This window comes from Microcebus murinus, chromosome 15 (genome assembly GCF_040939455.1).
Source record: "Microcebus murinus isolate Inina chromosome 15, M.murinus_Inina_mat1.0, whole genome shotgun sequence".
NCBI classification, from domain to species: Eukaryota; Metazoa; Chordata; class Mammalia; order Primates; family Cheirogaleidae; genus Microcebus; species Microcebus murinus.
In genome coordinates this window covers 584,598-606,998 of record NC_134118.1, presented here as the reverse complement: position 1 = coordinate 606,998, position 22,401 = coordinate 584,598, and the positions used below count along the sequence as shown (strand labels likewise).

At 47.8% G+C, this 22,401-nt stretch overlaps 1 protein-coding gene across 6 annotated transcripts in view; it reads right to left on the bottom strand.

Annotated features, from left to right (window-relative positions):
- DUSP22 (dual specificity phosphatase 22) overlaps positions 1–22,401 on the bottom strand; it is an 85,385-nt gene that overhangs the window by 14,423 nt on the left and 48,561 nt on the right. For 2 of the 6 annotated variants that reach the window (XM_012768502.3, XM_076010421.1), the window contains 4 exons: positions 17,571–17,645; positions 15,205–15,376; positions 14,498–14,720; positions 12,225–12,766 (listed from right to left, as the gene is read on the bottom strand). In XM_012768502.3, coding sequence (XP_012623956.1) covers positions 14,538–14,720; positions 15,205–15,376; positions 17,571–17,645 — 430 coding nt within the window. In that variant the 3' untranslated portion in view covers positions 12,225–12,766; positions 14,498–14,537. Of the gene's footprint in view, positions 1–12,224; positions 12,767–14,497; positions 14,721–15,204; positions 15,377–17,570; positions 17,646–22,401 lie in introns of those variants that run through there. The other 4 variants (XM_012768504.3, XM_012768505.3, XM_012768503.3 and 1 more) reach the window with 4 other exon arrangements.

Here is a 22,401-nt window from a genome sequence, read left to right as displayed (position 1 = left end):
TACAAACAGAGAATAAACAAAGAATCAGTGGACTTAAACAGAACTCTAGAACAAATGGGCCTGACTGATATTTACAGAGCATTCTGCCCCAAAGCCACTGAATATATAATTTTCTCATCAGCTGATAGGACATTCTCTAAGACTGACCATATCCTAGGCCACAAAGCATGTCTCAACAAACTTAAAAAAACAGAAATTATACCATACATCTTCTCAGATCACAGTGGAATATAATTAGAAATCAACTCAAACAGATACTCTGATCTCTACACAAAGTCATAGAAAATAAACAGCCTTCTACTGAATGATTATTGCATTAGGGAGAAAATAAAGATGGAAATCAAAAGATTCTTTGAACTAAATGATAAAGGAGACACATGTTATCAAAATCTCTGGGACACAGCTAAAGCAGTCCTGAGAGGAAAATTTACATTCATAAATGCCTACATCCAAAAGACAGAAAGATCACAAATAAACAATCTAATGAATTGTCTCAAGGAACTGGAAAAGGATGAACAAACTGACCCCAAACCCAGCAGAAGGGAAGAAATAACAAAGATCAGAGCAGACCTAAATGAAATTGGTAACAAAAAACTATAAGGAAGATTAATAAAACAAAAAGTTGGTTCTTCGAAAAAATAAACAAAATTGACATGCCTCATGCTACATTAATAGGAAGCAATAAAAAAGGGGGGCTCTAATGAGCTCAATCAGGAATGAAAAAGGAGAAATTACAACTGATATCATGGAAGTACAAAATATCATCTATGAATACTATAAAAACCTCTATGCACATAAACTGGAAAATGTGGAGGAAATGGAAAAATTTTTAGAAATACACAACCTCCCTAGAATGAATCATGAAGAAACCGAATTTTTGAACAGTCCAATATCAAGTACCAAAATTGAAGCAGCAATAAAAAAGTTTCCTAAAATGATAAGTCTCAGACCAGATGGTTTCATCCCTGAATTTTACCAGACATACAAAGAAGAACTGGTATTTATCCTGCAGAAATTATTCCACAACATCAGGAAGTAAGGAATCCTCCCCAACACATTTTATAAAGCCAACATCACCTTGATACCAAAACCAGGATAGGATGCAACACAAAAAAAGAAAACTACAGACTAATATCCCTTATGAATATAGATGCAAAAATTCTCAATAAAATCCTAGCAAACCAAATTCAGGTGCTCATCAAAAAAATAATCCATCACTACCAAGTGGGCTTCATCCCAGAGATGCAGGGATGGTTCAACATATGCAAATCTATAAATGTAATTCACCACATAAATAGAAGCAAAAACAAAGACCATACGATCCTCTCAATAGACGCAGAAAAAGCATTTGACAAAATTCAGCACCTTTTTATGAAAAGAAGACTTAACAAAATAGGCATAGATGAGACTTACCTAAATATGATGCAAGCCATATATGACAAACACACAGCCAACATCATATTGAATGGGGAAAAGGTAAAAGCATTCCCATTTAGAACTGGAATCAGACAAGGCTGTCCTCTATCACTGCTTCTATTCAACATAGTGCTGGAAGTCCTAGTCATAGCAATCAGATAAGAGAAGGAAATCAACAGCATCCAAATGAGTACAGAAGAGGTCAAACTATCACTCTTTGCTGAGACTATGATCTTATATCTAGAAAACCCCAAAGATTCTTCCATGAGACTACTGGAATTGATAAACAAATTCGGCAAAGTCTCAGGTTACAAAATCAATTTACAGAAATCAGTAGTATTCCTATACGCAAACAACAGTCAAACAGAACCAAATTAAAGACTCAATACCCTTCACAATAGCAACAAAGAAAATAAAATACCTAGGAATATATTTAACTAAGGGAGTAAAAGACCTCTACAGGGTCTTTCAGATCAGATGGTTTCATCCCTGAATTTTACCAGACATACAAAGAAGAACTGGTATTTATCCTGCAGAAATTAACCATCTCTATAAAACACTGAGGAAGGAAATAGGAGAGGATGAAAACCATACCATGATCATGGGTTGGCAGAATCAACATTGTTAAAATGTCTATACTATCCAAAGTGATCTACAGATTAAATGCAATCCTATTAAAATACCAACATCATTTTTCACAGATCTAGAAAAAATAATTCTATGCTTCATATGGAACCAGAGAAGACTCCATATATAACAAAAGCAATCTTTAGCAAAAAGAACAAATTGGGAGGCATCAATTTACCAGACTTCAAGCTATACTACAAGGCTATAGTAACTAAAATAGCATGTTACTGGCACAAGAACAGAGACATAGACCAGTGGAATAGAACTGAGAACCCAGGTATTAAGCCATCTTCATATAGCCATCTAATCTTTGACAAAGCAGACAAAAACATACATAGGGAAAAAAAGAATTCTTATTCAATAAATGGTGCTAGGTAAATTGGATAGCCACATGCAGAAGATTGAAACAGGATCCGTACCTTTCACCTCTTGCAAAAATCAACTCACAGTGGATAACAGACTTAAACCTAAGGTATGAAATTATAAGAATTGTAGAAAAAAATAGTGGGCAAACTCTTATAGACATTGGCCTAAGCAAAGAATTTACAAAGAATACCCCAAAGGCAATCACAGCAACAACAAAAATAAATGGGACCTAATCAAATTAAAAACCTTCTGCAAAGCCAAGAAAACTATCACAAGAGCAAACAGACAACCTACAGAATGGGAGAAAATGTTTGCATGCTACACATCCAATAATGGGCTGATAACTAGAATCTATATAGAACTCAGGAAAATGAGCAAGAAAAAATCAAAAAACCCTATCAACAAGTGGGCAAAGGACATGAACAGGAACTTTTCAAAAGAAGACAGAATAATGGCCAACAAACATATGAAAAAAATGTTCAACATGTCTAATCATCATGGAAATGCAAATCATAACCACAATGAGATATCACTTCTCTCCAGTGAAAACGGTCTTTATCAAAAAGTCCCAAAACAATAAATGTTGGCGTGTATGTAGAGAGATAGGAACACTCATACACTGTTGGTGGGACTGCAAGCTAGTACAACCTCTGGAAAGTAATACGAAGATACCTCAAAAAGCTAAAAGTAGAACTGCCATTTGATCTAGCAATTCCATTACTGGACATCTACCCAAAAGAACAAAAGACATTTTATTAAAAAAAAATCTGCACTAGAATGTGTAGAGCAGTACAATTTATGGTTGCAAAGATGTGGAAACAACCCAAGTGCCCATCAATACATGAGTGGATTAATAAAATATGGTATATGTATATCACCGAGTTCTATTCAGTCATAAAAACCAATGGTGATCTAGTACCTCTTATATTATCCTGGATAGAGCTGGAACCCATTCTACCAAGTGAAGTATCACAAGAATGTAAAAACAAGCAGCACATGTACCCACCATCAAATTGGTATTAATTGATCAACACTTATGTGCACATACAGTAGTAACATTCATTGGGTGTTGGGCAGGTGGCGGGGAGGAGGGAATGGGTATATACAAATCTAATGGGCGTGGTGCCCACTACCTGGGGGACAGACACGCTTGAAGCTCTGACTCGGGTGGGGCAAAGGCTATAGCTATATGTAACCTAAACATTTGTACCCCCATAATATGCCAAACTAAAAATAACAAAACTGTAAAAGAATTCTGAAGACAAGGTAAACATCCCAAGTGGTTACGTGGCATGCCAGAATGGCATGAGAGTGCAGACTGTCTGCACTCTCAGAGGCTATTTCAAATCTCTTCTTTAAGTACAGCAATGAAATACGGCAGTGTTGGAGACCTGACTGCTCCCATGGAGCTCAGTTTCCAAATTATTCTGAAGTTACTGGAAAAGAAAAAAAGACTGTGGTTGAGCCTGTGTCCTTGTGAGTCAGTCCTGCTTGTTAACTGGGAGTTCTCCATGGTAATGTCTGTACAGAGTACTTTGTTAAGGAAAGGAGACATGATAAAAGCGTGTTAACTTAAAGGTTACCTATACAGTGTTAAAACTGTATAGCAAATGCAGTAATTGTTTAGACTTAGAACAACAAATTTACAGGGGAAGAGAATATTTTATCACTGAAATGTTTTAGGATTGCTGGCTCTGGTGGTAATAAAAAAACAGATCAACTTTCAGTTGTATATTACAAATTGTTTTTATAAATGCTTGATAGCTCATGGATTCCCAAATCTCCTGCACTGGGACAGGGTCCTGAGGCTGCAGTTCCTGTGATGAGGGATCATTGGCATCCCCTAACCCCTGGTGTCACTTTCATACTTCCCCACTGTACCCTACTCTAATCTAGGTGGGCAGGAAGAAAGATGGAAGAGGAAGGAGGAGACGAGGAGGCAGAGAGGCCTTCAAGCCACCGGGAACAACAGCCCACAGTTGCATGCTGGACATCAGACGGCCTGTCATGTGAAGCATCCTGGGCAGCCTTGTTGTGGGACACTCATCTCTCTGCAAGGTATCCCTTTAGCACCAGATGCTACGCTGCTCGGCCCCCGAGAGTATGGTGGGTGCCCCAGAGCTCTGGCCTGTTTAGGGCCTGCCACGCCTGCCAGCTACACCTCTGGGGCCCCCGGCCACACCTGGGCAAGGTAGGGGCTCAGAGCTTGCCATGTCTTCCCCCCGGCTCCTCGGAAGGGCAGTCCCAGCAGGAAGTACCCATGGGCTGGTGGAGAGGGGGTGAGATCGAGGTATGGTTGGAGGGTTCCTGATATCATCAGCTTCTTCCCCCTTCTTGACATGGGTGTGACCCTCTGGATAACCCTCTTGCACCCGTAACTCTGTTTCTGCTTCTGTAGAACATGACCAGACAAGACTACATGGGGGTCATAGTCCTCTGGGTCATCATCTCATTGGGCAGCCTTTGCCATGGACAGGTTCCCGGAGGCACCCAGTGCAGTGTGCCTCCTCCTCACCTCCTGACGGCCCTCCCCTTCTGTCCTCACCAGGCACCATGGATCAAATTCTTGCTTCCAGCCTCTTGCCTCCTACAGTTCCTGCATAGAACCTTGGAGGTTTCCACGCCTTCCCAGGCCCACTCTTGGTCTGTGTCTTTACTCACAGGCGGCCAACACCCAGATGCTCTGACCCTTCTTCCAAATCCATTCTCCCCACCCTGGGCACTCTCCACTGAGCACCTCTCTGCCTGCACGTTGGGCTTCCATGCTCAGCATCTGCTACGGAATATTCAGGAGTAACCACCCTCTCTCCCAACGCCATTAAACAGTCTCTGAGGACAGGGCTGCCCTGCTTAGTTATTCTCCTCCCTCCTGGCCATCTGCACAGTCAGCTCTGCCCTCACCACGAGCCGTGGGCACCACACCGGAGGTGATGCAGACAATGCCCTCAGCCTGGCCTCTCAGGAGGGCACAGTCTGTAGCAGATGCTTGGACGCCACCTAACCCAGGTGATTTTCCCTTGGAGGGTGTCATTTCTGCAGACAGGTCACTAGGGAAAGCACAGACCAGTGGGGCACATGGGCACAAATGCTTCTAAATGCTTTCTAAAGATGAAAGCTGTGAGTCATAGGCAAAGCTGCAAATAGCACATTTCTGGAGCAATATGTGTAGGAGAGACTCCCCACTCAGACCCACTTTTAGTATCTGCTTGTTGACACTCAAATGCTTCTTGGAAGCTGGTGGCACTTCCTCCATCCTACCACCAAGGGCTCAGCCCCACCCGTGTAAGGCAATCACCCTGAAAGCCATGTCACACAGGCTCCCCTGGAAGACAGGACAGGAGGACACAGCACGTCTACACCACCCCGCCAGCTTCCTCACCAGACTGCTTAGAGACCACCTTGCTCAGGTCCTGCTGGCACCACCACCATCACCCAGTCCCACCCCTTGGCCCAGGCCTAGAGGGAGCTCCTGCTGGTCTCCGCTTGCTCTGCCCTACACGGCTGCTTCCCTCGTCTCATCCTTGACAAGTGTCCATTTGAGCTATTTGAGTTGAACTGTTTCCTGCCAGAACCCTGGTACCAAGGGATGGAAGATGGCTCTACCTCAGCCATTCTGCATGATAACGACACCTCCGTGGACTAGCACAGGAAATCTCTGAGCAAATACCCTGCTGGACATCTGGCACTCCTCAGCTTGCGTAAGGAGGGAGTCTGGAGAACAGAGCTGTCTGCTGAGTGCACCGGACACTGAGCCCCTACCTTGCACACATAGGGACTTCTGCGTGCCTGCAAGGGGCATCGTGGGCCCAAGACATCCCAGTGCTCAGCCAGTTACTGCAGGCTGACCAGAAAGGTCCAACCAGAGGTATGTATGGTAGCCACAGCGCATGCGAGCAGGCTTTGGTTGCAAAAAGAAAGAAATGAATCACCCTAGGCCACTCCCCACCTTCCACCTTTATCTCCCCACACATGACACGGCCTCTACTTCAACGCAAACACACCTTCAGAAAATGGCCTTTGACTCGCCACATGATTGTTCGCATTTCACGGTTCGCCCTCCCCATGGCACTGGCGTTTCCAAAGGCCAAGGGAATCTCAGGCACAGCTCGCCTGTGACTGAGGGTCAGACTGCTTGCATACCAACCCTGACCTGACCACTCTGTGGCTGTGAGACGAGAACTCAGTGTCTTCATCTGAAAAACGAGGACAAGAGTAAAACCAATCCCACAAGATCATCGTGAGGACGCAATTTCAAAAGAAAAAGTCTCAGTGCCAGCTCTCGTCACAAATTAATGCTCAGTGCTTGGCCATCATTAGGTGGACTGTCCTGTCATCTGGATGGGAGGTCTTCTAGGGTCAGGAGTGCCCCTCCTAGGCACAACACACCACCCAGGAAGGCAGACCCCAGCCATGCCTTGTGCCACCAGACAGGGTGCCGTCTGGCCCTGCTCATCCCTTCTGGGGAGTTTCTCTCACGGCAGTCTAGGGCAGAAGTTCCCCACATGAGTGGGTTGCCTCCTTGGGACTTCCCCAAGGTATTCCAGAGAACCAGGATCCTCTGGGGCCTCAGCCAGGCCCACATGGTTGTGACTCCCAGGCCTTCTGGTCACCAGTCCAGGGCCTCGGGTCTCTCATCTGCTGAAATGCCACCTCTGTCCCTAACCGGCCCCTCACTCCTGGGAGGACCTGGAGGATGACAGATGATGGGAAGGGATGTCCTCTGTGCTGTGGGACAGTGACTATCAAGTCTGAAGCAACTTCAGCCCGCCCCGCAGCCCCTCTCACATACACCAGGATCTGCAAACAGCCACTGCAAATAGCCAGCAACGGTCCCTGTCTCCTCACTCCTTCTTGCCTCTCCCTTGTAACCACACCAGTGGGGCACCACACAAAACCAAGGAGAATGCCAGCAGCTGACCCCTGGCATGTGGCAGGCCTCTCTCCAGACGCGGGTTATGAGGAAGCCCCACGCCTCCTGTGCCTGTCTCCGTGAAAGGCGCACCCTTTGTAAAGCAGAAGGTGACATTTATCTGATGCACGTGGGGGGCCTTATGATTTTTATTCTCCAAGAAGTCTCCCCATCAGTGCCTTGGGGAAACCCAGAGCCGCCAACAAGCAGCAAACCTGCTCACCAGCAAAGTACAGTTCCTGTTTGTGCCAATCTGGCTGCTTCTGGGGGTGGGCACCTGAGGCTGAGGGCAGGGCCCTCCCATGCGAAGAGAGAGGGCTGAACTTTCCTTATCTGGCACGTTCCATTCATACGAGACGACCGCCACTAACGTGCGTGGCAGGGCCACTGCAAGTGGCGCGTTCCTTGGGCCAGGCTAGGAAGACGGCAAGTGCTGGGATCGGCACTTCTCCAAAAGCATCTCCCAATGACGTTGTTCCTTGAGAGAATAAACTGTCCGCCACAAGAGAACCCAACCCGCTCCGCCCCCAGCATCTAGTTTTCTGAATCAGGCCTTTGCACACAGGACATGCACAGGTACGAGCCCATCCAAAACATTTCTTCTGCTGAACCTACCTCTAAAGAAACAGACCTTATTCCCACGCAATTAGAGTATTGAACTGCCTGTACTTTCAGGCACCTGCTAAAATAGCTCCCTCCTGACACCTAACTCTAATAACTGAACTAGAAGCTTCAGTTAACTGTGAACTACTAACTCTTCATGATCAACCGTTTGCTTAGAGATCTGGAGCAAAATAAACCCAAACTTGCAGATGTTCAAACACACGCTGGCAAATCTTTCCCCTGATGGAAAGAGGCACAGGCGGAGGATCTCCAGGCAGTTGGTGCTTTGGCTGGCTAAGCCTGAGCTGCAAAACAGAACACGAAGTGTGATACTGCAGGGCTCAAAGCAAGCTGTGTCTGAGGTGGAAGGATACCTGCTACATCTAAGAAGGGAATGAGGCCTCCCAGGGGCAAGTCAGAGGCAGTTCATTTTTTTTTTTTTTCTATTTCTCCCTTTCTCTGGGCAATAAAAAGGAAAGGGAAGAGGAACTGCCCTTTGTAGTCTTGGTGATTTCTTGTTAAGTACATATATAAATACAAGCATGTTGAAAGCACATTCTTAATAAAATTATTAATAACTCAGGATGGGAGGAGCCATCTGATGTGGGATCACAGGGGCGTGATTCTTAGTGTGTTCCCTATTTTTACAACTAGAGGCTGGTGTGCAGAGTGGCACTTTGTGACCAGCTCTGGCTGTGCAGCAAGGGCTTGGACATTTCCTTGGGCACTGCCAGGCAGCTGCCTTCTGAGCCACCCGAGCGTCTAGGTACCTGAGCTCAGCATGCTGCCAGATATTATGCATGTGACTCCCTGGGGGCGAGAGGGGAGGGGGGCATGGGCAATATATGTAACCTTAACACTTGTACCCCCATAATACGCTAAAATAAAAAAAAAAAACTTAAAACCCTAAAAACCAATAAAACACATGTTGCGCATGCATGTGCACACACACTGCCCAATCACCAGAACTATAGTTGTCTTGTGCACAAGTCACACAAGGCAGCCGAGATGCTGGAAGTACAGTTCCCTGCTGAGACAAAACTAGAAAGAACTGGCACCAATAAACTAAAAAATGCCACTAGCAGGAACCCAGGGAATGGCGTAAATGGCACTGAAGAGACCTGAAAATGCCCAAGTCTAAGGAAGCTGCTCTGAAAAACACAAGTTAAGTCAAAAATCACTCTGGCCATACAGTCTGTAAAGCGGGTTATCTGCCCAGGACTCAGCAAAGGTGGCTTCAGGGAGCAAGCAGCCCTGCCCAGCCAGGATTGTGTGGGGACAGAGCCTGGGACGTTGTGGGCCACACAAGCCCTGTCTGTGTCAACTGTGTTCTGGCCAGGTGTGGCACGTCAGGACACAGCCCCAGTCCTCAGCTCCACGTCCCGACCACCCATGCTCCCTGCACCGTGCCCAAGGACTAAGTCGACCTCCCCAAAATCTTGATGATGAGAGGAAGAGAGTTAGCATGGTCAAGAGATAAAATTAGTCTTTGGTAAGCCAATATTTTATCCTTCGCAGTAATTAGGAAATAGGAAATTTGAATTCTATTAATATGTTAATTTTCATGAGTCTGGTCCCTGGGAGTGTGTCCCGGGTACAGGGACAAACTCGAGCACCTAATCTGCAGCACTGAGTTACACGCAGGCATACTCTCCTCGCAGGTCCCAGATCTGAGGCCAGCCCTTCCACGGCATCTCCCTGAAATCCAGCAGCAGGTTGCAGAGGCCCGCACACTGCCCTTCAGGGTGGGAAGACGCTGACACAGAGCCACTGTCGGGAGCAAGATCCCAGAGGGCAACCAGGCTGCTGAGCCTCACTCTTCCACATCCGATCTGCCACAAAGAACGCCTGCTTGTCCCTCCCCACCCTCCAGTCCACTCGCCTGCTTGAACCCTCTTCAGGGTGCCTTCTCTCACCTGGATGGTCACAGCAGCTGCCTCCTAAGTGGCCCCAGCCCTGTCCTGCACGGGCACCGAGTAAGGCTGCCACGCACACACCCCTCATGCCTCCTGCTGGCCAGCGCCGTGCAGCCGGCCCCCAGATGTCTGCACAACTGCAGCCTCGCGGCTTACAAGGGTCCATGCTCCGCTGTCACCCCTCTGGGAACCTAGCAGGGGCCTCTCCTCTTTGAGTTTGCTTAGCCTAAAGGGCTGGCGTGAGGCGCAGGTCCTTGGCAAACCACAACTGGCTGCGACTATGAGCTACCTGGCTGGCCAGGCCCTGCCATGTTTGCAGCCTTGCCAGCACAACCCCCATCGCACCAGGCTCCATGGCACTGGCTTGCATCCCAAGGAACAGCTTGAACTCCCCCAACTCCGAGGTCTCCTGTGCCTGCAGGCTTCCCTACGCGGGCCATGCCTGGACTCTCCTTCCTTCCACTCTGCCCAGCTCATTCTATTCATATGACTCATGCTGCAGGTCTCACATTAGGGATCACTTTTTACTTTTTCTAAGACACCTTTCTAAATGCTCCTGCCTCCACCACGGGGTGTCTCTCCATCTCCCCGCTCCATGGCACGAGGGGCAGCTGTAATGGTCTTTAACACACTACTCTGTGACAATTTTCCTAACTGCCAACTCTACCAAGCCACAGTCTGAAAACCAGGAATGTGTCTGAGTCCCAGCTGGGACCCCACAGCACCTGCTGTGATGAAGATAGATTTGTCACATGAATGGATGAATAAATGAATGAAGGAGAAGTGCAGGTGACCCAGGTAAGTCTCCACTGTTTGTAGGCTGTGCTTCTGGGTTCCAAGCTAGAACAGATCTGTGTTCTAAGAAAACTGCAGAAAAACAGCTACCACCGGCCTCATCTTACACAGCAAGGTCTCCAGTTCCAGTGTGGCCCACGAGCACCTGGTCTGGTCATAGACAGAAAAGGGACCTCTGGCTTCTAACACCTAAGCATGGCCAACACCATTTCATAATGGCCCTGAGCTTCCAGACAAGGTCAGAAATTGACTGCCACTCCATGGTGGCACAAAGCAGACTCCCCAGACAGACTGGGGGACAGGCAAGTGGGGGTTCCTGCGTCCCACATGCTGCCCCTCAGCAGGTGTGCTCTACAGAGCCCTGAGCTTGGAGCGCAGGAGTGACCCCACCGGGCTCCTCCAGACACAGCCAGCGGCGCCGCCCTCTCTCACTCCCTCACTGACTTGGGATCGAGAAGACTCAGCAGGCCCAGGTTCCAGCAACGCTAACACTCCCAGTTTGAAGGGTATTTCTTGGCCTCTCTGCGCTGTTAGTGAATTAAACAACGCCTTCTCCACAGGTTTATGAAGCTGAGGGGTGACGGTTTAGGACTTGCAGAGCACCACACAATTATGAGATGGGCACTGGTGTCAGACACAGTAAGACAGGCAGTGAGAAGTGACGTCTGGCCTTGAAGATGGGAGACCTGCCAGGCTGAAGCTGTTGCTCAAAAGCCGGCTTTCCTGCTGATGCCCCTGCCTCACGCCCTAGGAGGCCAGGGAGGCCCTCCTGAGACTGCAGGGGCCTGGCTGCTGCCACCTGAGTGGGCCCCACATCCTCACAGGTGGTTTTGGGAGACACATCCAGGGTGCCCTGGTTTGGCACGCGAAAACTCTTAGAGGCACTAAGCGGGGCTCCCTGTGCCACAACAGGCGTGCACGTGGAGTCAGGGTAAATATTTTCATGCCTAAGGTGCTCTTGTTGCCTAGAACTGAGCAGTGTGTCCCCTGACACCCATCGGGACTGCTGCCTGCACAGGGGGGTCCTCTTCGCGCCCCCTGGGCCGAGCCTGGAGCTTCCAGGCATCAGAGCCTACATGTCTGCAGTCCGCAGTTGGAGGCCTCGCCTGTCATTCAAGCCAAACTTATCCTTAGAGTGAAAAGTTCAATTTCCTTCCTCTCCCACTAGATTTGGACAAGAAAAATTTAGAAAACTGACTTAAACTGTTCTTCAAGTTAGTTTGTGTTCCTTCAAATTCAGAGCTGGATACAAATCAGAGTAACTGTATTCAATAACATGCAGCAATGGTTGTGGCACGCCTGGGCTGTGTACTTCTGTTAGATACAATTCCAGGGGTGCTGAACATTAGTTCCCACTCTGTGCAGGCAAAATGTGGCTCTGAATTTCTTTCACCTCACATTAATGATCAATTTTTCTTTCACAAAGACATTAACTCACCTTTCCCAGAATCTGCTGTACCACTTGCCGGAGGAAAACAATAGCCTCTAAAGTACAGCCAGGAGGCGGCTCCACCCTGGCCCTGCAAGTCCTCATGGAAGGAGGGCCTGCAACTGTCACACCCCCGCTCAGGAAGAATGCATTGCACATGACATTAAACTTGGCTAAGTTGCCTTTTATTAACAAGAATGTGTAGCTTTTGGTAAATTCCACCATGAAGAACACAAACATGGCTAAAACACACATCACGAGATATTTCTCAAGCTGGATAATTTAAGAACATGTGGGCAGAGTTTAAACAGTACGATCATTGGGTGCCAGGTTTCTTGCTGGGTAGCTGTTCAACAGACGCGATCAGGGTTACTAAACAGTAACCAAGACAGCACCACGAGGCTCTTGAGATCGTCTGTCAAGCATCAAAGTAACGTAAAGAAATCGCCACAGCAGTGGAGTTAAGGTAAAAGTATTTCCTCAAAGACTGTCCTTGGTTCTGACCATATTATATGATTACACATGTATTTGGTGTAAAATGAAACACAAACATGTTTACAAATCACTTCTAGACACTTAAAAATAAACTCTAGGTTGCTTTTCTTTTTGGCAAAAGAAAACTCTGTGGCTCTGCAATATTTCAGAAACTTCAGGTACATTACAGTCTTCTGAGAAAGGCCCAGTTCTTCAGAATTCGCGGAGCAGCTGTGAAGAAAGAACATCACTGGTGGCAAATATCAAAACATTTTAAGACCTACAAGAATACATGTGGAGATTTGTAAAAGTGCACATATTTAAGCATTCAAGCTAATATCCTAAATATTTTTTTCTCTTAACATATTTACATTTCTTTTTGGTTTAGGGAAAAATGGACCTTATACGCAAATTATTTGAGCTGCCGATGGATGACTGCACAGCCGCATCCCCTTTTCTCGGCGTACGTCCGGGGCCTGTGTGTGTGCACTTCTGTGTGTGTGCAACTCTGCTCTTCTGCCCCCAAGGAGCTCACCTGTGGCACACCCTCTACACGCACAGGGACACTACTCTTCTTATTTGGGGGTTCTTTGTGGTAGAATTCAGAGAAACAGGGTGGCAACAACTTTTTAGGGACAGGTCAAGTGTATTTTTTCATTCATGTGGCTCTGCGTGCTTAAGAAATTTGAGTTGGTATAAAGGACGGGGCCACTGAACTGTGCACAGCACCCCAGGATGTGCTGCCCCAAACTGCAAACTACAGATGCTCTCACAGCCTGAGTATGTAATTTTCCCACCAGAAAGCATTATTGGAGCCCACACTGGAAATTAGCTCAGTTATATGAATGCCTTTCCCTTTGGCTTCAAAAGCAATCGATCATGAACAAACATTTTCAACTATGAGGCAGAGTTGACCAGAGTAACAAAACACACCATTCCAAAAAACATTTAATGAGGTAGCTGAGATCAAATATTAAACCCACAGCATATATCAAGAAGCTTAATAAATGCTCAGGCATTTTTAAATGCAAACCGCTATAGTGCTTAAGAAATGCTCTTTCTTCCCAATTCCTGCAGGTGCATGCGAACCTTCAGAAGGGAAGGCCCCTGGGAAGGGAGGACAGCAAGAGGCTAGGAGGGAGTATAGCTGGCAAGGAGCAGAGAGGAGGGCCCTCTGGTGCATGCCAGCTTTGGTGGAGATGCTCCTGCTACCATGAGCCAGATGCAGCCAGTACCAAAGAACAGATACCAAGGAGAACTCAGGGCTGATGGGCTGAAAAGGTGCCTTGACTCGAAGCAATAGGGAACCATGGCCTGGCGCACCCACACTGGATTGAGGCAAAGCTCAGAACAGCCACCACGACACACACACTTTCTAGGCCCCTGGAACCACCCTCGCCCTGGAGGAGTCTAATCCCTGCAGCCTCTGCCGCATCACCCTGGATTCTGGGAGTGGCCTTGCTGGTCCCCTGAGTTCTCCTCACTGTCTGCTCATGGGCACAGGCTGCTCTTTGCCGAGCAGCTTTTCAGAGATCAAATGCAAATGCCTTCCATGTAGAGTCTTGGACAAAGGGAAAGGTGGCTATCAATCCTGGTAGCACGAATTTTGTGACTTCCGGCAACGTGAAAGACTTCACACACGCATGTGCACATTCACACACATACACTCTCCCACAGTGCACACAAGTGTGCACACTCATGCACACACCATCACACATACATACATGCAACACTCACGTACTCACACGGCAGTGTGAGGCAGCCCAGCATCCCAGGCACACCAAGCAGAGGTGAGGCGGGCAGGGCAGGGGTGGGAGGAGTGGAGGGCACCTGGGAAGGAGCCTGGGGTGCTCCACCTGGCCAGACTCCTGCTCCACCTGGCCCCGGCCACCTCCCCTTCCTGTCCTTGGTGGAGGCGGCAGTCAGGCACCATTGCGCTGCACCACTCCGGGCAGAACCCACCAAAGACAAGCAGCGGGAAGGCAGGCACCAGATCTCGGCGTCAGGTCTCCGTTGTATAGTTGCTGTAGGCCAGAGGGGGCAGGACCGGAAAGCTGCTCCACCGCCGTGCACCAGGCTGGGACTCCACGCGCCCTTGCTCTTTATATTTACCCAGAATGTTTCTGGCTTCTTCTGCATCCCGCAGAGGGCTCTCTCCATACTCTTCCTTCAGCCACTGCCGGTACTGGGGGGTTGGAAACAGACCCCGAATGTCACACACACAGACACTCCTGCAGCCATTTAGACTCTGACCTACTAATTCATGGCAGAGGTCTTGCCACACATAAACAGGGAAAGAAACTGGCATTGGGCAATCGTAGCTCTGTGGTCAGCCCGCCAATGTCAAGCAAGAGAAACAACTGCTTCTTCGGGGCCTTGGCATGAGGACATGAAAATAAGCCAAACAAAGAACAAGGTCCTTCACCCAGAAGCTAATAAGGCTATCATGGAACAAGGAAAATGACAAAGGGTAAGATCCTGTGGCTGCAGCTGGTTCACAAGGGATCCGCGACAGCTTCTGAGGGATGCGGGTGGGCACCCTTGGACCCGGTGTGCTCCGGGGGCCTCTTCAACTCCAACGTCCATGATTCGGGGTGTGCATGGAAAGATTGTGGGCACAGATGCAAGAGCAGCTGCCTGCATTTCAGAAGTCTCTAAGGATTGCTTACCTGGTGAACTTCATGCTCCTCAAACTCCTGAAGCTGCCTCTGGAAGCCCAGGTTAGGGTTGGCACAGGATCTCCCTGCACGCACGGTGTGCAGGGCGTCCTCCCAGCCGAAGTCCGTGACTGTCATGATGTATGCAATCACCAGCGTCACACTCCTGGAGACCCCGGCCAGGCTGCAGGGCCAGGAGAAACACGTGTGCAAGGGCAATTTCGGATCCACAGGTCCTTCTCCCCATCCATTTGGAGCAGGGGGTTCTAGAGACCTCGTTTTAGGAAGTCTTCCCACTGGGCACAGCAAGCACACTACCAGGAAATCAGTTGAAGCATACCAGCTTGCCTCAACTTCATGACACTAGAATCTCAGGCCTTTTTTGGCCATTTTGGCCTCAATTATTGATCTTCTATGGGATATGGCTCCTGATGCCTTAGCTTGATGAATCTCCACTGCCCCTGAACCCTTCCTCAGATATTTCTCATTTTCTCAGACAGATAAAGTGACATATACCAAGAGAAATCGACCTATGTTTCTAAGACCTATGCAACAAATCCATTTATAACCTGTATTAGTTTAGAATGCTTCCTGTTTTTTAAAAGTCTGGTTTTCTTAACTATATGAGGGCTAGATCTATAATTTTTAAAGCCTGTGAAATACAGAAGCCCCTATCAAATAATACTTTTGTGCTTTTTCGACATAAACAAGCACAATACCAGGCAGGCACAGTCCACGTGTCTGTAGTGTCCAGTCCAGGTGCAGTCAATAAGGTGAGTCACCTCCAGCAGGCTGAAGAAGGTGCCAAGTTTAAATGCCTATGCAAATTAAGGCTGTCACAGAAAGGCTGTGCTTCATCACAGAGTATTCTGGCAACAGTCTAAGATGGGGAAGTTCAGCAAATTTCTCACTTTTAGAAAAGCCTATCTTCATTCAGATATACACAACTGTATGAGCTGTTAATTCCTAGGATATTAGGCCTACCCACATTTAAATATAAATATTAACAATATAAAATCCCCACTCTCAAGTAGTGGCTCTTCATGAGGGCTTTATATTGGAAATACTGAGGGACCTTTTAAAAGATAGATCCTGTGGGGCTGCAGCCCTGGAGATTCAAGTTCTCCAGGGGTGGGAGAGCCCAGGTGCAGGAGCTTCAGCACTCTCCTCTAATTGGCTCCAATCAGCCCCCTAAAGGGCTTTAAAGTCAAATGTAAATAAACATTAAAATCCTACTATTTGTATTTATTACACTTCCTCATCTTTAAAAAAGTGAAGTCAGAAATCACACTATTTCCAGAACTGTATAACTGTAGAACACCATTCTCAAAGCAACTGACCTACCTACCTAGTGTCCCCAGCACGGGTTACCGGCCCTCAGAACACATACGGTTTTCATAAGTGCCTTTTCTGGACATCGTGCACTGGGGCCCCTCTGTCCCGGCAGGGCTGCCACTAACCTTAGCAGCCATATGCCCCAGGAGTTATCACTTCATACTGCCAAAGAGCTTACACTGCAGAGCAACTGCTTTCGAGAAGTCAAAAGATTGTTATGCTTTAATCAATATCACACCTCATTCAAGACAGAGCGGGGACATGTCCAGCCTGCGCTTGGATAAACAACAGAGCCCAACAAATTAGCCATGTTATTAGTATGATTACTAGTGGTAATAAAAATGATGGCCAACATTTGCTGAGAATTTACTATGTGCCAGGTACACTGCCAAAAGCGTTAAATCTAAAGCATCATCCTTGGGTTAAGTGTGTTATAGTAGCTTTCTCTGCACAGTGTGTGTGTGCATGTATAAATATATATCCACACAATGTATAGCATAATGCAGGTAGACAGCCGTCAATACACTATTTAATTCTAAGAGTCTATTTATTAATACATCTTTTAAAAGCAAAGTTGTAAGCCAAACACACATAAAGCCCTCCCCCTCCCCATGAATGGTCATTTTGTTGTTATGTGATGTATTGCTAAACACTCACAGCTGTGATCAAAACTCTCCTGAAAGAAATGGTGTTTTGAAAAGGCCACTGAGATTTTAGGGATGAGCCTGCAGAATCTGCACCTTCTGTAAGAGGCTGTGCTCATGAAATGCTAGAAGCAGCAAGGACAGTAACCTTGACAGTCCCTGCAGAAATCCCAGCAGTGGGAGAAATGACACAAACAGTTAAAACAGTTAACGTTTCTCGTAACAACAGTGAGCAACAACTAACAAGACGGCAGGGAGAGGTGAAGTGTGTGTTTGAGATCCAGAACTTAGAAAAAACTATTAGGAGATAAAATAATTAATCATGCCACAGAAAAACACTTGATGAGAAATCAAGCTGACCAGAACATGCTAGGATTATTGAGCAAGAGACACACGTACCAGTGTACAAGACAGCCCTCACCGCAGAGTCGGCACTCGTGAATGAATTTAATACTTTCTTTGAAATGTCTTGTCCTGGGGGAAGAAAAAAAGAGAGAAGTGACATCACTCTATTCAATGTATGATGAAAAGAAAAATCTAGTTGAGGTTTCTTGATAGGTCTCAGTTCCATACATCCCGAGCCTGGTCACACTGTCTGGGGCCAGAGCTGCCTCAGCCTTAGAATCTGTCACCCACAACACTGAGGTCTGGGGAAGGCTGTCAGCTGTCTGGAAATTTTGGAATTTCTCTGTAAGGAATCCCTAAAACACACAGTTCCCACCGGCTGGAGCTGGGGAGGGGCTCTGCTCAATCTGAGCACCTCAGGGCTCACCAGCACCTGAGGACCCAGCTGTGGACGGGAACAGCAGCAGTGACCCAGGGGAGGAAGGCGCCTGTGTCATTGTAAAAGCTACTTTACTTCTGACAATCTGGAACACCTAAAAGCACTCTCCCAGATTGGTCTTCCCTGGACTTTGGTATTGTCTTGTCTACTCGTCATTGTCATCAGAGAAAATGGGAATTCTGGCTCCAATCCCTCCTTGCCATTTACTGGCTGTGGGGCCTCAAGCAAGTCGCTTATCTTCTCACTTATAAAGTGGGGCTGGTACCTCGCAGGGTGAACGAGGTAATATATCCCAACATGCTCTGCAAACTCTAAAGTCCTAAATGATGATGAACGCCACAATTCTCCCTTCTTCTCACCCTTAGCTTTTTGGTTTTTGGACCACATCTTTCTCTGGTCATTCGCTCAGCCATAACCGTTCAGGGAGCCCTGTGTATGGCCTTGTGTCGTGTCCCTGGCATATAAGACCGGGCAGGACTCAAGCCCACTTTGACAAGTTCCCACATGCACCTCACGTCACTTGGACTTTGTTCTGAACTGGTTTGTGGGTTAAGTATGGGTACTTCTGGAGACAAACAGGGCATGTGCTTCTCTGATATCTTCTACCTGGAATGACTTATGAAGCAGCAAAACACCAACAGTTGCCCATGGACTAAATTCACTTCCCTATAAACACTGATTGAGTATTCACTTATCAGGAACTGTGATTAGCTGTAAGACATAAGACAGATGGTATGATGTAGTTCCTGATGGCAGAATTCCAGGGCAAGTAGATTTAATAAGAATGGGAAATTCAGGCATGGCATAACAAACTCACTGGAGTATTAACTGCAGAAGAAACTCAACAGCCAAACTGTATGTGCTCAGTGAGATCAGGACAGGTAGGGGGCGGGAAAAATTATACATGTGCATGCATGCACAGGCAAACATGTATACCCGTGTTCTGCCATGAACCACAAGACCAACCAACCCAAGGGCTTCAGACTCTCCCCCAAAGTCACTAACAAGCACAACATTGCAAGATCTGCTTCTGCTAACTTTCCCAGGACAAATGCCCCCAGATGTAAATTTATAAGATGGCAAAGAGAATTGCAACTTTTCTCCCAAACACTGGCTTGGTATACAGCAGCCAAGAAAGTATTCTTGTTGTAATCCTGAAATCTGAAGTGTCAGTGCTGAAAGAGACCTCAGAGCAGAAGCCCAGGGAGGCTGGGCAGTGCAGCTGGGTGCACTGAACAGTGGGGCGGTGAGGGCACGTGCCAGGCATGAGCCTGGGCCCCAGCAAGGTGCTGGGTAGCCTGGCAGGGGGCTGTAGGCTGAGGGCAGGCTTGGCGCTGGGGAAGCTCTGCCTGCCAGCTACCTGGAGTTGGCAGCAGAGTAGAGTCTCTTGGTCTGAAAGTATTGGAACCATGGCAAGACATGGTCAGTTGCACTGATGTTTGGGGCAGCAAAGTGCCTGACCTTTAGAATCACCTGTTTTCCGCTAGCTCTGGCCAATGAATAGTAAAAGGAAGGCTATGGTTAGGGACTTCTGGAAAAGCTTCCCCTTCCTGAGGACAGGGAAGTCAGGGGCTGGGAGTAAGGCCCTGCTCAGAGCTGCACTAGCTGCTAGCAAATGTCTCTGTCCCTTCGACTGTCAGATGCTGTATTCTGCTGCTTACGGCCAATGTACCCTACCTGATATCAGCAACTAATTCAACAATTTTTAAGACCCCGAGCCAACCCATCTGGCACAGAAGTGGCACCAGGCTGCCAGTCTGCAACCTGCCTTATGGCTCATGCAGTGCAGCCTGCCCTCCCTCCTTGCAGGGCATGGTGCACAGTACAGGGGCCAGGGGTGTGAGCGGCTGGGATGCAGACTGCAGGAACATGACAGGCCACCCGGGCTCCCTCCCAACTACAGGCTGGTGCTCAGGCTAGGACAGCTGAGCAGCTGGCTGTAGGGGCACTCTGGACAGCACACTCCATAGTCCACTAGGCCATCCATGGTGTGGTCCCCAAAGGTGCCTGAGAGTCTGTCCCCCGCTGCAATGCATGCTCTTGCCTGCTCTTTGTTCTTTGTGGTCTGCTTCTGGTAGAGGAGAGTTGCTATAGCAGCCAGAAAAGCAAAAGCAAATCTAGAAATGAATGATAACCACCTAAGTAGATGAATAACACAGGGCACCTCCAAACACACTGCAAAGACCACACAGCGACACAAAGGTTAGCAGTGTCCCTTTGAGAGGGGACAGACTCAGTGTCTTTGGGACATGATTAGTTTTACTGAGCTCACCAAACTCTTGCAAAAATGACAACTGAATTCCTTTACTGAAACCTTGGAGTGGGAACCACTTGTTACAGCTGGCTTTTACAGCTGCATGGCCCACACCACATGCATGATGAAACCAGGCTTCTTACATACTATGGGGTTGAACCTGGGTTCAAGAATCAGCCTTGCCCATCTAAAATAAGGGTGGGCATGTGCTCAGCCTGGCAATGTCCAAGCCCACCTGAGCCCAGAGTGGTGTGGCAAGAAGCTGAGGAAGTTGTGAGGAGGTGTCCCACCCTGCTCCCGCTGGCTCTGTCCTTCTTCAGCTCTGTCTGCAACAAGAGTCAAGTCAGAGCAGTCCACCAGACACAGCTCCTGTCCACCACTGTGCTGTGCTGTGGAGTCCCCGGGCAGGAACTGTGGTGACCACCTGCAGCTCTGGCACAGGAGTGTGAATGACGCCAAGGAGGCGACTGCTCAGAGCCCCACTGCGAAGCTTAAATCACATCCACAGTCAGGCATGCAGCCAAGCCAGGAAGACATTCCTAGAAGTGCCTTTTCCAAGAAAAGCCAACAGGCAGCCAAGCCACTTTGGCTTTGGTATGGGGCTGTGATGGGGGTTATTTCCAGGGAAGCTGATGACATAAGCCTGAGCTCTGGTCATTAAACTCCCTCCCCCACAGTGGGAAAAACCCAGGGCTCTGGTCCTTCTGTTGCTCAACTCCAATCTGAGGCAGAAGCACAGATCTGAAGCACCATCCTACCACACGCTGTTTCAATGAACTTGGGTTCCCTATTGCGGCTCCTCACCATGTTGGCAGTTGACCTGCACTTCCACACACAGACATGCTACACGGTTCAGAAGGAAGCACAAACGACACTTGTGTCACAAACTCACCAAATAGTGCCTCAGGGCTATGGCGCCCGTCCAGCCACGGCCCTGGGGGGACACTTGGTGTGTGTCCCTGAGGAGATATCCTCCCAGTGGACTCAGCAAGCAGCCCAGCACTGCCAGCTGTCCCCTTTCTCCTCATCGGTCAGTGCCCCCATCAGTCTGCCCTCTCTGCATTGGAGGCCAAGAGGCAGAGACCCTCAGAGAGTCAAAGAAAGGATAGCAGACGGGTGTTGTAAAGCACACCACATGATGCTTGCTTTGAAACAAGCATTTCTCACTCCAAGAGTGTAAGATCTGGAGGCTGGGATCCCCATGGCGGGATCTGAGATGGTGCTGTCCTGTTCGAAAGGACTATGCTTGCTGGAGTGGGAGCCCAGCGATCTGGCTGAGCACCCTAAGACCTAAGCTGGTCTTAGCCCAGACCCAGCAGGACCATATGAGGTGGTGTGGATAGCAAAGGCCAAGGAAGGTAGGAAGCTCTTCTCTCCTCCTGCCGCTCCCCAACATGAATGTGTGTGCACGTGTGTGTGTGTGTGTGTGTGTGTGTGTGTGTGTGTGAATGCAAGTATGGGAGAGAAAACCCAGGAAAGGCAAGTACATATATATATATATGTATATATTTTTTTTTTCTTAGAAAAAAAGTTTTGTTTTTTTTTCTTAAAAAAGCAAACAGGGAGAGCATTGTACTAGACTCAGGCTCTGGAAGGTGGTCTCAGATCAGAGAGCTGCTTCTTACTGGTCCTGCCTGGCCCACCTTCCAACTGGAAATCTAAGGATGAATCCCCCCCACCCAGAAGCGGGTGGGAGGAGTCTTCCTCACCATACAGACATGGGTGGGGCTGCTCTACCTCCACAGGGCCTTAAGCACACAGAACTAACTCATGCTTGTGTCAGTGATTCCCCAACTCTGATATGCACTGTCAAGGGTAAAAATAAAATTGGGGGATTCGCACACCATACTTTTCATTTTGCCAGATAAGGTCATTTAAAAAGCAAACTAAAAGACAAAGACAAAAAACCCCTCTCTAACCTTTACTACGACATCATTTCACAAAAGAATACTTCTATACTAAAAAAGTAAGAACATAGTCTAAGACTAAAAGATAGTTTTCTAAGTTGAGAAAGTGAAGGCTTATGAAAAATTGCATACCCACTTCCCAGATAGCTCTCATTTTCTCCTTGCCTGGAGGATGTCACTATGGGCTGGCCAAGTCCTCAGGAACCAACTGGAAGCAGGACCATAGTAGTCCAAGAACCCAGCTAGCTGATCCTGCAAAACTGTTCTTTATTAATGAAAAAAGAA